Source organism: Calypte anna, chromosome 15 (assembly GCF_003957555.1).
Source record: "Calypte anna isolate BGI_N300 chromosome 15, bCalAnn1_v1.p, whole genome shotgun sequence".
NCBI classification, from domain to species: Eukaryota; Metazoa; Chordata; class Aves; order Apodiformes; family Trochilidae; genus Calypte; species Calypte anna.
Genome location: NC_044261.1, coordinates 9848937 through 9863655, shown reverse-complemented (window position 1 = coordinate 9863655; position 14719 = coordinate 9848937). Strand labels below are relative to the sequence as shown.

General features: G+C 45.3%; 1 protein-coding gene across 1 annotated transcript in view; it reads left to right on the top strand.

Moving 5' to 3' along the window:
* LIMK2 (LIM domain kinase 2) overlaps positions 1–14719 on the top strand; it is a 30015-nt gene that overhangs the window by 9820 nt on the left and 5476 nt on the right. Inside the window, exons 3-13 of the mRNA XM_030460688.1 lie at positions 6293–6428; positions 7714–7823; positions 8002–8190; positions 8646–8751; positions 8892–9088; positions 9776–9962; positions 12066–12152; positions 12893–13024; positions 13285–13341; positions 13516–13581; positions 14438–14612. Of these exons, the coding sequence (XP_030316548.1) occupies positions 6293–6428; positions 7714–7823; positions 8002–8190; positions 8646–8751; positions 8892–9088; positions 9776–9962; positions 12066–12152; positions 12893–13024; positions 13285–13341; positions 13516–13581; positions 14438–14612 (1442 nt within the window). The remainder of the gene's footprint in view (positions 1–6292; positions 6429–7713; positions 7824–8001; positions 8191–8645; positions 8752–8891; positions 9089–9775; positions 9963–12065; positions 12153–12892; positions 13025–13284; positions 13342–13515; positions 13582–14437; positions 14613–14719) is intronic.

Here is a 14719-nt window from a genome sequence, read left to right as displayed (position 1 = left end):
TGAGTGAAAATTATGTTGTTTCTTTCTTTTTTCTCTTTCTTTTTTTTTTTTTTTTTTTTTTTTTTTTTTTTTTTCCCCAGGAAGGTGGCTTCTTATTGAAAGTAAAAACGAATTACAAATAAATAAAGCAAGAAAAAGCAACCTTAAAGTCTGCCTGGCTTTCTGCTTACTTCAGCAGCTGTCAGACCTGCAGCCAAGGCTGCCTGATCCCAGCCCCAAGCATCCCTTGAACAATGTGCCAGCTGAGACGAGCATCTCCAGTAAAAGCACATCTGAGTACTTTTGCCTCTGGAACATTGCATGGGTTTCAGGCTGTGCTCAGGCATGCCAGGCTTTGCTGACTGTACAAAAATGGGAGGGCTTGGTGCAGCAGAATGGGTTTGTTACATTTCTGAGTGTCTTGCAGACAGCTTTGGCTGATTAGGCCACTAGAGATCACACTTGGTTTCAGAGTAAGCAAAAGGATATAGCTATATGTGCTGCAAGCAGGGGGGAATACTTGTCTGTGCTGATTTATACCCCAGCTTCCAGAGGTTAGGTTAAATGATTGGAATGATCTCTGTTAAAACAGCATTGGAAAGAAAGTAATTTTTTTCTTGAGTGAAACACACTTGGTTACCTCCTGCAAGAGGATAAACAGACTGTAGGCACTGAGATGGTAGTGTAAGCCTGTTCATCCCTCCTGGGGGATTTAGGTAGGTATGTAGTAGATGTTAATTTGATGTGTTTGGAAATGTAGCTCACTGGCTTTGTCAGCTTCTGCCTTCCTTGACTTCTCCATCAGAATGTGCTGCTGCTCCCAGGAGCAGTTTCACGTTTATGCCCTTGGCTCTTACATAGGTAAAAGCTGCTATCTTTCAGCACTGATTAAGGCAGCCCCTCTTTGGATCAAAGCTCCACCCCTCGTGAAGAAGTAGAGGTTATTCAACCTCTAGCCACACGCTGTCCTTCTGCAATGGCTCCTCCTCCCTTCCCACCCTTGGGTGGAACCAGAGAAAGGAAAACTTGACAATAGTTAGCAAGCAGCAGAGCTTGGAAGAACTACTGCAGGAGGATGTCCAGCTAGCCCAGTTAGCAGCGTCTGTCCTTCCCAAAGTGCTGCTGGTGCTGACTGCAGGAGAAGATGGTTATAGCAGTGGGAGCCAGGAAAAATCTGAAAAGCAATGAGCAGCCGAGAGACCTGGCAGTCCTTGGGCAGCTTCAGAGAAAGGTGAATTGTCTGAATCAGCGCAAGCTTAAATGAGCAGTGGCTGCTGCCATGTTGGCAGAACAGAGCTGTTTGGAGGCAGTTGGACAAGTTTGTGGCTGAGCCGGTTTATCCAGTGCTGAAGATGGGAAGTTACTTGTCTGCCCCAGCTTACTTCGCTCCCAAGGATCCCTTTCGGTAAGTCTTGTGCAGGATTATCAGTGGATCTTTTAAAGTCTCCTTTCCCCCTTTTGTGGTATCTGAAGCAGCTGGTGTGTGAGGCATGAAGAAAGAAGACCAGTGCCTGTGTGCAGAGAACAGCCAGCCTCAAACTGGGATCCTGTCTTGCTCCAAGGAGGAGACAGGGAAGATGGTTATTACTGTCTTTGCAGCTCTCTGGTATGAGGGAATGGCACCTGTGTGAGGCAGTGTCTGTGTGGCCCAGACAAGCAGCTCCCTTCCAGAGCAACACTGCACATGTCACTTTACCTCATGCCCCTGTGCTTTGCTCCACTGTGGGAGGAATGAGATTACCAAGGTGGCTGCTGCTTATGTCCCTTCCAAAGCTTCTTGTGCCTGGGCACAGTGCAGGGTGAGGTGAGGTGTGCTGGTGTGAGTTCAGGGTGAGGCACTGCATAATCTTGTTTGAGAAAAGAAATCAGGTACTTTGCAGATAACTAGGGACAAGTAGCACACTGCCCTTACATGGAAAGGATTCTTCTGTAATATTTTTGTTTGTGTTACTAACCATCCTTGGACCAACAGTGAGGGCTGAGAAAGGTGATAGCTACAGAATACAGCTTTGATTGCATTACATCTCCATAGTGAAAATTCTTAGTAGGGGTGAGCACAGGGGACTGACACTGATGTGCTGATATGGTAAAAGGATGGGGAAAGGCAAGGCTTGCAGTTTTATTATCTCACTCCTGTTCCCTCCACTCAGATTTACTCAATACTGATCCGGTTCCTGCAAATACTTGTGCTGATTTGGGAGGAAGGTTTCTTTTTGTAAAAACAATCTAGGACAGGAGTAAATACTGCTGTGCAATTGCTAAGCTTCTTTGGGCTACTTTCTGAAACAGCATCTGCTTTCCCAAGAAGGAAAGTGAGCAGGCGTTGATTGTACCATTTGTAGGGCATCATGCTAAGCCATAGATACACCTTCACATTATTGTGTGGAAATGGTTTTGCACAGTCAGAGCTTAAACACTCTGTCTTCTAATACTCAGTCTGTTTTCTGGCATCTGGTCTTCCTTTTCTAGTGTCTCTTACGTAGCCATTGCACACACTTCTGCTAAGTCTGTGTGAGAAGCCTTTGGGTTAGCTACAGGCTGGATTATGTTTTATTCTGCAGTCTGTGTGACTGTCCTCCCCCAGCTCTGCCTGCAAAATTGCAGGATTGGAACCACAGCTCTTCTGAGCCTGTCTGGTGTTAACTGATCTAGCCTGACAGTGTGTGTGGGGGGTGGATTTTATTAATGAGCCCTTCTCAAAGGGATCTGTCTCCTCAGAGCCAGGGAAGTCTTTGCTTCCATGAGGGTATTGGCTTTCATTTAGATGTAAAAGAGATGCCACATCAATTGAATCTCCATCTCGTTGAAAACCAGGCTGGTTACCTGTTGTGACCTGATCCTTCTACCACCCCTGCACAAAGCCCAAGTAGCCATCAAGCAGCGATTTGTGAACTCTTTCAGCACCTGCTGTGCTAAAGAGCATCAGGGATGAATACTGCACCCAGATGCTGCCTGGGGTTCCTTGAGGATGGCTATAGGAGGCAGTATTATTTATTCTTTATAGCCAAGGCTGGGAAGTGAAGAGTCATAATGTATAGGACTGTAATAATCAGTGTAGGGCTCTGAAGCTCTGAAAATGGTGGCTGGGCAGCAAGAGGAAACACATGGAGTGTGGCTGTTACCAGTCCTCCAAGAAACTTGATTACCATGCTTTGTTACTCTGTAATAAGAATGGCAAATCATCTACTGGTTTCTAATCCATAAAAGAGGAGCAAGAAATCTTCCTTACTTTTAGTTGTGGTTACTGACAAAGATTAGCTCACTTAATACCTCTAGAAGTAATTGTTTTTCTGCCTCAGCTGATGTGAGCCCTGGCAATGGCTGCAATGCCCCACACTCTGCTGGGGAGGGAAAGGAAGGAGTGATAACCTTGTATCTTCTGTGATAATATTCTGACATTGCTCTTTCTGTTGAGAGTCATGTGGAATAATCATGCGATGCCTTTGTAATTTGGGTGAAATAGTCCTAAAACTAAAGCTGTGTCCTGCCAGTTAATTTTCCATGCGTGGCAAATCTAATTGGAATCTAAATGCAAATCTTTTCTATGTTACAGAATGCACAGTAAGTAGCAAGATGATGCTTGGCCATGTGGGCCATAGCCATATCCCCTTGCTGGCAGTGATTAAGGACATAGCCAGTTAGAGCCACTACCAGCATCTTGCCTCTCTGGAGCTGGTTGCTTTGTTCCTGTTGCCTCACTGCCCTGGGTGGGGTTCTGAGCCATAAGCTCCAAACACGTCCTGCCCAGATTTGTTTAATTGCATAGCAAAGAACTAACTGCTTGCTGGCTCCACCTCCTCACCTTCATTTTGCTATGGGTGTGTTGCAAATTAGATACCAGTGCTTATTTCCGGATGGAAGCAAACTATTCAAAATGCTGTAAGGCTGGAATCAAACCATGAAGAAGTAGGGGAAAGGCAAAGGGAAGACAAGTGTAAGTAATCATCTGGAGCCTGTCTAAATGGAATTGCAGTTGTTTTACAGAAGTTTTAGATTGTCTTAAGGAGAAAAAGGAATGACTGAAGGTGAAATTGCAGAGGGAGGGGTAAGGAATGGAAAGTGTTGTGTTTAAAAACAAATAAATAACTCACATGGTTGGAGAGAACTTAGAAAGCCAAGCCTTGAAGTCCTGGTGGAGCAGTCTCCAGTATTGCTGTCTGAATCCCAAGTGCAGGTCTGATCACAGCTCCATGTTTGAAGATGTAATCACCTGGGAGCACACACTGGTACAGGCATGCATGCAGAAGCTGGTTAAGTCTGAGGCATCCGATTTGCCCATGCTGAGCCAGATGTTCCTGCCACAAGGTGATAGTAATCTTTGCTGTTAGCCTCCACTTGCTCTTTTCTCCCTCCCACTCACCTATTTGATCATTAAGCATGGGGTATTTACTGCAAGCCAAAGCCCAGTGGTTGAAGGCAAAATGCATTGCAATGCCCTCTAGGTCTCTTGCATACCATGAGCAGGGTGTAACTGTGACAGTGCCCCAAGGCTGTAATGATGCATGTCCCACTTACAGAAATGTTAAGTTATGGTTTCCCCTGCCTCAGACAAAATTGTCAGGACTTGTTGCACGTGCTGGAGTTCTTTCCCATCACTGAGGAAGGGGAGGGCAGGATTTGAAGCTCCTCAGCTGGGAGAACGAACACTACAAAAGCTAAATACATTAGAAGGAGTGATTTTCCTGAGGGTAGGGTATGGCACCAAATACCTCATGAGGTGTGTTTTCCCCTAAAATCTTTGCAGTCTCTTGAGATGGAGCAAATAGCTCTCCATGTTGGAGCACGACCAGCTTCTCATATCAGCACACTCATTACAAGCTGGTGGAGTTCACAAGGAATGTCTTTGGCACAAAAATGCTTTCAGGAAGCTTGTGAAAGGTGAAGTCAACAGTAACTCTCATCTTACACCTGGGAGCATGTTAAAAGCAACCCTCCACTGCCAGTAGCTGATTTCAGTGTATCTGGGGCTGTAGAGAAGCCTGTGGCCCAGGAAGGCCCATGCCCACCTAAACCCTGGTACAAAAGGGTTCCCCTCAGTGTAGTAACTGAGACAGTTGTGTGAGGGGCAGGAGAAACTTTTCCTTCCACCTTTGGGAAAGCATTGTACTGACCATGGCATTGAGGATCTTTGAACCAGTTATTCGTGACTAACCTGCCTTGGATTCTGCACTCAGATATGGCCAGTACCAGACTAATTTTCCTTTTAAAGTCTGAGAACCTGCTGCCCAGGGCTAATAGAATAATCTTTAGTGATGCAACTGCTGTCTGTGTCTTAACTCTCTATTAAGTCACACCTCTGTTCTGCAGAAGCTAAACTCCCTTGCCCAGTGCTTCCTGCTGAGGCAGGATTACTCTGTGTTCAGGAAGCCTGAAGTTCTGGGTTCTGCTTGTGATTTGCTAAAATGATACCTTCTATAGTAGGGAGGGGAGTTGTTTGTTTCTTGGGGCGGGGGCATGTAGAGGATTAATAATAGTTGCTTGTTGAAATGGGAGCTGACATTCTTCTTCACTATGTGAAGGATATTGAGACTCCCTTGAAAAAATCAGATAAAAAGTTTGGTTTGGTTTGGTTTGGTTTTTGGTTAATTGATTGGTTTGGCTTGGTTTTTTCCTCATGCTGTTATCAGCAGAAAGAAAGTGAGAGCAATTGGGGGTAGAGGTGGAAGATTTTTCTCTAAGTTAATTGGTGGATGCAGTAAGTATTTGGAGCTCAAAGGATGAACTGCTTTGAAAACTGTCCCCCAGATGTATAGTGCTGCATTGACCTTCTGGGAGAGAGGTCTTACAGAAGAATTGAAAGTCTTTCCACAAAGATTGGTGCAAAACTGGCTTTGCTTTGTATGGAGAAGTGGATCCTGCCTCCCTGCACCCCATCCTAAAGTGGCTGAGGAGACAAGTGCTCTGCACAGGATAGTGAGATGCTATGGAGGCACAAAACAGAAACACAGCAGAGCTGTCTGTGTGCTAGGCAACTCTGCAGCAGTAAGCCTGGATCCAGGAAGGAGGGAGAAAGTAGAGGAGCAAAATTTATAAGGCAGAGTTTATAAACTCACTGATGTGTGTTAATAAATGGATGGGATTTGTTTTCAATTTTAGAAGCTTGTCTTTTCCTTTATATTGGTTGATACCACCTCTCCTTACAAACCTTCAGTTTGGTGCTGATCCACAGTGGAAAAAGCACTGGAAAATGGAGGGGTTTAGTACAACTGCAGCTAGAAGACCTGCTGATTGTTTTCTCCCTGTGGAAGAGGAGCTTTTACATTGATCTGTGACTTGTTGCCAACTGGAACCTTATTCCTTTGTTTCCTTCAAGGTGCTCTGAATGTCAGGATCCCCTCACTAACTGGTACTATGAGAAAGATGGGAAGCTGTACTGTCACAAAGACTACTGGGGGAAATTTGGGGAATCCTGCCATGGCTGCTCTCTGCTGATGACTGGACCTGTGATGGTAAGGACTCTGAAGGACTCCTGCCTGCAGGCAGGACATGCCTGTCTCCAACTCCTCAAACTTGGTTGGGAGTTGCCTTAGCTATTCAGATAACCAAATACACTGAAGGTAATAATGTCTTCACGACTCTATAATCTCTAATCAGAGATTAGAAAAGAAGCTTATGTGCACATCTTCTAGATAGGGATTAATTTTGAATGTGGGGATAATTCTTAAAGGAAGGAGTTGTGAGGATCTGAAGAGTATGAACAAAGGAAGTAAGGTGCTGAAATGCACTGGCATGAGAAATAGGAAGGTGGTTGAGCAGACATCTGTTCAGTTTCTGTAGCACAGTGCTCAGTGTCTCCATGGGGTGATTTTCCACTGCAGAGTCAAACCTCTCAGCTCAGGATAAGCAGCAGGTTCTGGCTTGGGGAAGGTTGCCATTCAAGTCTCACCTGGACTGGGGCCAGAGTGGTTTTCTGGCTTATGGTGTCTTGAAGTAATATTAGCCCCAATTGCTTTGAAACACTGAACACTGCCTGCACAATATGAGGCTCACCTAAATGTTCCCCTCCTTGCCACATTCTTGCAAATATTTAACCTTTAAAGCTGTTAAGAATTAAACATAACCATTCTTTTTCTAGAGCCTAAATAAAAGCAGCATGGTACTCAGGAATATGATTGCTACCTCAAAGAGACTTCCTGAGAAAAGTGCAGACAATGAATGCACAAGTCTTTGCAAAAGACTGTCAATAAGGGCAGTTCTCATAAGAGAAACAGAAAAACAGATCCATGAATAAAAATATTCTTTAAAGGTATTTTGCTGTCTCAGTTTCAGCTCACTTTTTTTTTTTCTTTTTTTCTTTTTTTTCCTGTTAGCTGGCTGGTAAAGTATCCGAATTTGTGCATTGCCTGTCTGCCAAAAGTAAAAACTCTTTCAGCTTTATTAATTCAGGCATAACGTTAGTTATCTTGCCAAGAGCAACTGAACAGGAAGGTTTAATATCTTGTTTACTAGTCTGCAGCAGACTATTAACTATTTTTGATAGCTGAGCAGCTGCCAAATATAGCAGTTTCCTGTCATGCAAGCTTTGCTTTGCATGTTGACATGTTTGCTTCAGAGAAGTTCTGCAAATAAGGTGGCAAGGATGGGGCTCAGGAGAGATAGAATGGGCTAATATAACTCTCCTGTAAAAAACTGCTACTTGGATTTGAGATCTGAATGATTATATTAATGAGAGAGGAAAGCTGCATCTGCTGATGCATTCTGGCCCTGCTAAGCTACTCCCTCTTATGTCTGTAGGTGGCTGGCGAATACAAGTATCACCCCGAGTGCTTTGCTTGTATGAGCTGCAAAGTGATCATTGAAGATGGGGACACGTACGCACTCGTGCAGCATTCCACTCTCTACTGGTAAGAGGGAGCTGAATGCTCCACTAAGGAATTCCTGGAAGCCGCTTTTTGAGGGAGGGAGGAAGGAATGGAGTACACACTAAAAACCACAGCTTGTGGTCAATGGGAGAATATGGAAGTGTGAGTTGGGCAGGGAGGGATACGACACTGCCATAATGACTTTCTTCACTTCTTCTAGTGGAAAATGCCATAACCAGATTGTGCTGACACCGATGATAGAAAAACACTCTACTGAGTCTCTGCGTGAGCAGCTGCCTTACACACTGACCCTCATCTCCATGCCAGCAGCTACTGATGGCAAGAGGGGCTTCTCTGTGTCTGTTGAAGGTGGCTGCTCCAGCTATGCCACTGGTGTCCAGGTGAAAGAGTGAGTATGACAAGGATGTGTGCAAGGTACATATCTGTGCAGAGGGAGCTGGTGAAACTTCTGCAGTGCTGCTGTCCTGCCAGTGGACTTAACTGCAGAAGGGATCTGTCTTGGCACAACAGGGATGTAAGTTGGCTAATAGCCATTTAAGTTTGGCCTCCATTTCACTCTTGTGAGTACCTTAATTGGTAACTTTATTTCTCAGTGCTGTCTCCTTCACTGAACACAAAACATTTGGTGAATTGTGATGGACTATCCATTCTTGCCATTGGGCTAATGAAGAGCTCTCCCCAAACCAACTTAGCCCTAAGCACTTGTTCTAATGGTAGCTCCCTGTGTTGATAGATTAGCACTGGGTTTCTTCAGAATACTAATAGGAAGGAAATCAAACATATTTTTATAAATATGTTTAGGCTAAACTGACTTCATACACGCACTATAATTCCCATTTTTAGAGTTAACAGGATGCACATCAGCCCAGATGTCCGAAATGCCATCCACCCTGCTGATCGTATCCTGGAGATCAATGGAGCTCCTATTCGTACCTTACAGGTGGAGGAGGTGGGTAGAGTTCTGTTTTGAAGCTTCCTTCCCATCTGTCTTCCTACAGTTTTTCTGGTTTTCATCACTGTACACCCATAGGACTCAGGCTGATGGTAGGGATGAACGTGCAGACACGTTTCTCTTTGGTTTGGTTGCAGGTGGAGGACTTGATTCGCAAGACAAGCCAGACACTTCAGCTGCTGATAGAGCACGACCCTGTCTCACAGCGCTTGGACAGGCTGCGTTTGGACTCCCGTTTACCCACTCACATAAAGCCACCCATTTCCCCACGCTCCCTCTCTCCACTGGATATCAAGGAGAATCTGGAAGGAACGCTCCGACGGCGCTCCCTCAGGTAAGGGCTGGGAAGCACTGTCTCTGACCTAGTGTGCCTTTGCCCTGTGCTGCCTGCCTGGGCTCTCTCTGTGCTGCAATTGCAAGGGAGGGCAGGGATGTGGCTCACCTCTGACCTGAGCCCTGGTCTAAATCATTGGTGAAGTAGTGGAGAGCTTTAGCTTCTGCTGCTGACACATACTCTCTTCATTCCCTCACAGAATAGCAAACTTCCCCTAATGAAAATAAGGAGCTCTACTTTTAATATAGAAAAGCTATCAAGTTTTACAGTAAGAAAATGTAAAGATCAGATTTGTACCAGTCTTAAGTGCCTGGGGAAGAATGTGTCCATAAAGGGAAAATATCTGAGACCTGGGATCCAGGAAAAATCTCTTCGTCCTAGACTGGGGAACTCAGTTGCTCATTTAGTCATTTACCAGTATTTTAATCTTTGTTTAGATGTAGCAAGTGCTGCATGTTCACACTTCCTGGTTGCAGAGCTTCACCTCTGACTGATGGTGCAGGTGTGTTGTTAGGCAGTTCTGACTTGGAAGCTTCCCTGGGTCTGTAAAGAGCTTCCATGGTGCCAGGAGAGCATCTGGCTTTTGAAATATGAAGAAACACATCTAGAAACTAGTCCTTTAGGAGCTTGTGATGGGACACAATTTCCTAGAAGCTTCCCTGATCATCCTGTCTCTTCATTTCCTAGGCGAAGTAACAGCATCTCTAAGTCTCCTGGCCCCAGTTCTCCAAAGGAACCTCTCCTCCTGAGCCGTGACATCAGCCGCTCCGAATCCCTGCGTTCCTCTTCTAGCTGCTCCCAGCAAATCTTCCGGCCCTGCGACCTGATTCATGGTGAAGTGCTAGGAAAAGGATTTTTTGGACAAGCAATCAAGGTGAGAGAGGTCCCCATAATTTATTACAATTACAGCAATGTCTGCCTGTCTTATGATCCTTCACCACTCTCTCAGCAACCTTTGCCCTGCTGATAGTGATTGCTCTTGGAACTCATCTGGTTTGTTCAGCGAGATCCATTCTTTTATTCCATCACCTGAGCATGACTGTCTCTGGCTGCAGGCAGTTTTGGCCTTGTCCCCTCTGAATGTCAACCTTGGCCATACATACTCATCTCTCCCAAGCTAGATTTAGAGTTCCAGAGTGCCTTTATCACAGCAACCACCTGGGTGAGGTGGGGAAGATGAGGAACAAACTAGACTTCTTTTACAACCATCTTTGTTATGAAGAGGTACATTCAACTCCCCAGGACAGCACTGCTCACCCACGTGTAGTGTGCCATGCTTGAAGGTTTGTCTGGCTGTTTTAGTGACCATCTCTGAACCCCTAGCAGAGCCTAAATGGCTTGTCAGTGTGGTGGTAGTGGTCAGGTCTTGCATGACTTTCTCTTAATTAAAATCTCCATTAATAGCAGTTCTCTTATATGCAAGGTCTCCTGTCTTAACTGGGGGTCCTTCAACAGCTCCTCTTGTAGCATCCCTGACAGCATCAAAGGGTTGGCTTTCTCTGCCTTACCAAGGTGCTGTGAGCTCCTCAGTATAGCACTCAGATCCTCAAATTGCTATCCAACATGTTATAGGGCTTGTCTCCTTACACCTGTGTAAACTTCAGCTGTTCAGCCACCATATTCATCTCATGCTTCTGTGGGAGGTGGCGATCCAGCACGATGGACCCAGTGCTTTTGATCCATACTAATGAGCATATTTCTCTTCTTCTCTGCTCATAGAGAAATAACAGGTCCAGGTAAGCAGAACCTTTCCTCTGTCGCATGCTTTTCTCATCTGCATCCCCAAAGTTAATGGCACAAAGGCATTTCTTTTCTGTTCAAATTACCTGATAGCCATCCTGTTCTGGTGCATGCTCTGGGAGTTAAAATTGCCCTCTTAGAGTTTCATCATGACACTTGTTTCAGTTTTGCTGCTATGTCAGCTTAAGAATTCCACTGAGCCTTGTCTTGTCTTTGTCTCTTCACTTCCCTTTATCTTTGGGTATTAAATGTCCCTGGCTTTCATGTCCCTGGCTGAAATGTGCAGTGTTCCCTGGCTCGCTGCTTGTAAATGGTGCGTGATTTCAGACAGGAGAAAAAGAGTCTTCTTGCCTCTTCTGTGTTGTTCCATGCATTTGTATTCCACCTATATCAGCCTTGCTATGTCCCATGGTTCCAAACAGAACTAATGTGTCACAGTGTTTGCAAGAGCTCATAAGCTTCCTAAATACTATAACGGGGTCTTGTCCTCTGGATTGCAGTTTTGGAGGTTTTCTGAAAGGCTTTTTATTTTAAAGGGTACAAGGCAAAAAAGTGACACATTTCCTGAGCTTCAGACTGACTGTTCTCAACAACAAGTACTGTATCTGGTCAGAATATTTCCCTTCTGTTCCTAGAGAGAGGGTGGTTGTTTAGTTACTTGGAGACCTTAGAAAGACTGAGCTGTCCAAGTTAAATAACTGAAGGGGAGAGGATTTCCAGGATAACCTGCACATCAGAGTGTAAACTGTTTCTACTCACTCATGCAAGCAAGGCAGAGCTGATTAGAAGAAACACACTAAAATGCCAGGAACTAGTTGGGTACAGGAAAACAGCTCTTGAGGAACTGAACTTTCTTTTCATGTCAAGAGCCAGGGAATTTATTGCCTGATGCTTATGGGGGATTTCTTTGTGTTAGCCACCATTCTGGCACATTCCTTGCAGGTAGCAATAAGCTCTTTCCCAAGGAGCATGGTAAAATAACTGCTTCCTGCCCTAACTGAACAGCCTGTATGTTCCAGTCCCACTGGCACATGATTAAGTTTTATAAGCTTGTAAGACACCTGAAAGGAGAAATTTTATGAAGTTTTCTAGAGATCCCTGGTCTCTGAATTTTCTCCCATCTATATTCCTATCTGGATGGAGGGGAATCTTACCCTCTCTTTCAGAAGATTTGCAAGAGCATTGGAGTGATGTGTTCTTGAGCCTTGCCTGTAGTTGTAGTGTCTGTTTCCAACAGGTAACTCACAAAGCAACAGGAAAGGTGATGGTGATGAAGGAGCTGATTCGTTGTGATGAGGAAACACAGAAGACTTTCTTGACAGAGGTAGGAACAAGTTTTCAAAAAGCTTCTGCGCTTTTGTGGTGGAACTGTAGTGTTCTCTCTTCCATCTTCTCCAGAAAGACAGTGATCATGCCAGCAGCCTGGCAGGAACCAAGGTGCTGAGGAGGGAAGCATCACACAGGGAAAAGCTGACACAAGCTGAATGTTTGCTGCAGTGAAGTGTGACTCACACTGAGCAATAGACATGGCTTCAGCTCTGAGTTCATTAATTTTTCAATGATAAAAAGCAGTCTGAGTCTGAGGCAAATTAAGCTGTGCAATACATAAAGGATTTATCCCTTGAGCCTTGCACATAAATACAAACGATGAGGGTAAATATCAGTAAGATATTTGAGACTCCTACTATATTTAAGCTAACCTGTTTTCTTAGTGGCTGCCTACCATGTTTTTCACAGTCAGATTGAGCTTAAAGGCAGCTTCTTAAACACCTGACGCTGCTGTTCCAGCCCTGACACATGCAGCACAGACCAGATAGCTGCCCTGAAGAGAGGTCCTGTCACTTAAAAGTTAGCCAGATTCAAGGGTGTGCATCTCAAAGCCTAAGATCAGGTTAACTGCAGTGTGAAAATGGAAAGGCAACAGTTAATTGACTGCCCTAAGGTTGGGGTTTGAGTATATGGTGTGATTCCTGGAGGGGACCTACAGCATGGGAGTGCTTGCCACCACAGAGCCAGTCTGTCAGGACTTGTTCCATTCTCCCCTTCTTTCACTCTGCTTCCCAGGTGAAAGTGATGCGCAGCCTGGATCACCCCAATGTCCTGAAGTTCATCGGTGTTCTGTACAAGGACAAGAAGCTGAATCTCCTCACTGAGTACATTGAGGGGGGCACCCTGAAGGACTTCCTCCGCAATGCAGTGAGTATGGAAGCCTGGTAGGGCTCTGTTCAACAAGGCTGTTGGTTGTATCAGCCTTATTATGGTGCTTGTTGTTGGTCTTCTTCTGAGCTGTGTGGAAAAGCTGCTGCTTAGCTGTGGGTGGCCTGAGGCAGGAAGCGCCTTCTTCCTGGGGCTGTATCATATTTCTCTGACAGCTGCAGGAGTCCCTGATGCAGAGGAATTGCTGTCACCAGCTGGTTGGTAAGATAGTCTCTGATCATTGAGGACTTGTCTTTCAGGACCCGTTTCCATGGCAGCAGAAGGTCAGCTTTGCCAAAGGAATTGCCTCTGGGATGGTGAGTTGGACTGTTCCCTCATCACAGGGTCAGGGTTAGCTGCTTCAGCAGGGTGGTGTATGAGGGGTTGTGGATGCTCCCTGACTACTTGCTACTGGTTGTTGAGGTCTGTAGCTGTGAAGGGACCTACTCATTTGGGAACCCCTAACACCAAATTTTCTCCCTCTGTTCCAGGCTTACTTGCACTCCATGTGCATCATTCACAGAGACCTGAATTCACACAACTGCCTAATCAAGTTGGTGAGTTACACCTCTCCCCACAGCGTGCTGCTCCCCTCCTTGTTGTCCTCTTCCCTTGGTTTTCTCCACATGGTGTTCCCTTTTGTCAGAGTGGAACTGATTTCAGGGAGGCTTTTAGTGCCCTAATCAAGGGAGCTTCATCTTCACATAGGATTTTCCAGTCTGATGGAGCTTTCACTGTTTCTTTGTTCTGTTCTCTTTACCCCCTTTCCTGTGGTAGCATCTCCTATTAACAGTCACATTAGGAGAGTTAGTACAGCTCTGTTCTTTATCTCAGCTATGAAATGTTCTCTACAGCTGCTTCTGTTCTTTTAACCATTTGATGGCTTTTTTTAATTGGCACTTAGGACTCAGACAAATAGGAAAGTGCATGCAAATGTGTGTGCTTTCTCTTTGTAAAATGCTAGGTCACAAGATTTTTGTGTAGCTTCATTCTCTTGCCCTTGTTCATTTGACTGAGATATGAGGTCAGTGTGTAGGCTTCAGACAATCCAGGATGAAAGTCTAAGTTAACTCCCAGCCAGGTAGAATGGGAAGGTCTGAAAGGGAAGGTCCAGGTTTGCCCTTGCCCAAGCGAAATAGAGGAGATTAGCGTTAACAACCACACAGGAAATCAGATAATAAAGCAAATGAGGAGTTGGGATTGTGAATTGGATGTCTTACACCTGTTTGGACAGCTTGCTATGCTCATCTGGCTGCAAGAAACCTTGATAGCTGCCCTTAAATGTAGTTGATAGTGAACAGGAATTGCGGTCCAGCTCCTCCAGCTCAGATGGAAGGGGGATGGCAAGGGAACTTCTTTGCTCCTGAAGGGAACTGAAAGGAATCAGTGGCTTTTCCTGAATTCCTTGTGCAGGATAAGACGGTGGTGGTGGCTGACTTCGGTCTGTCTCGGCTGATTGTGGAGGAAAGGAAAAAGCCCACTTTGGAGAAGCCTTCTGCCAAGAAACGAACCCTCCGCAAGAGCGACAGGAAGAAGCGCTACACGGTGGTTGGCAACCCCTACTGGATGGCCCCCGAGATGCTCAATGGTGAGGTGCTGATAGCAGGGTGCAGGTGAGGTGAAAAGGTGTAGGGATGATAGGATTACTGAAAGCTTCTGGACCCTAGTAACAATCAAACCTATTAGAGCATATGG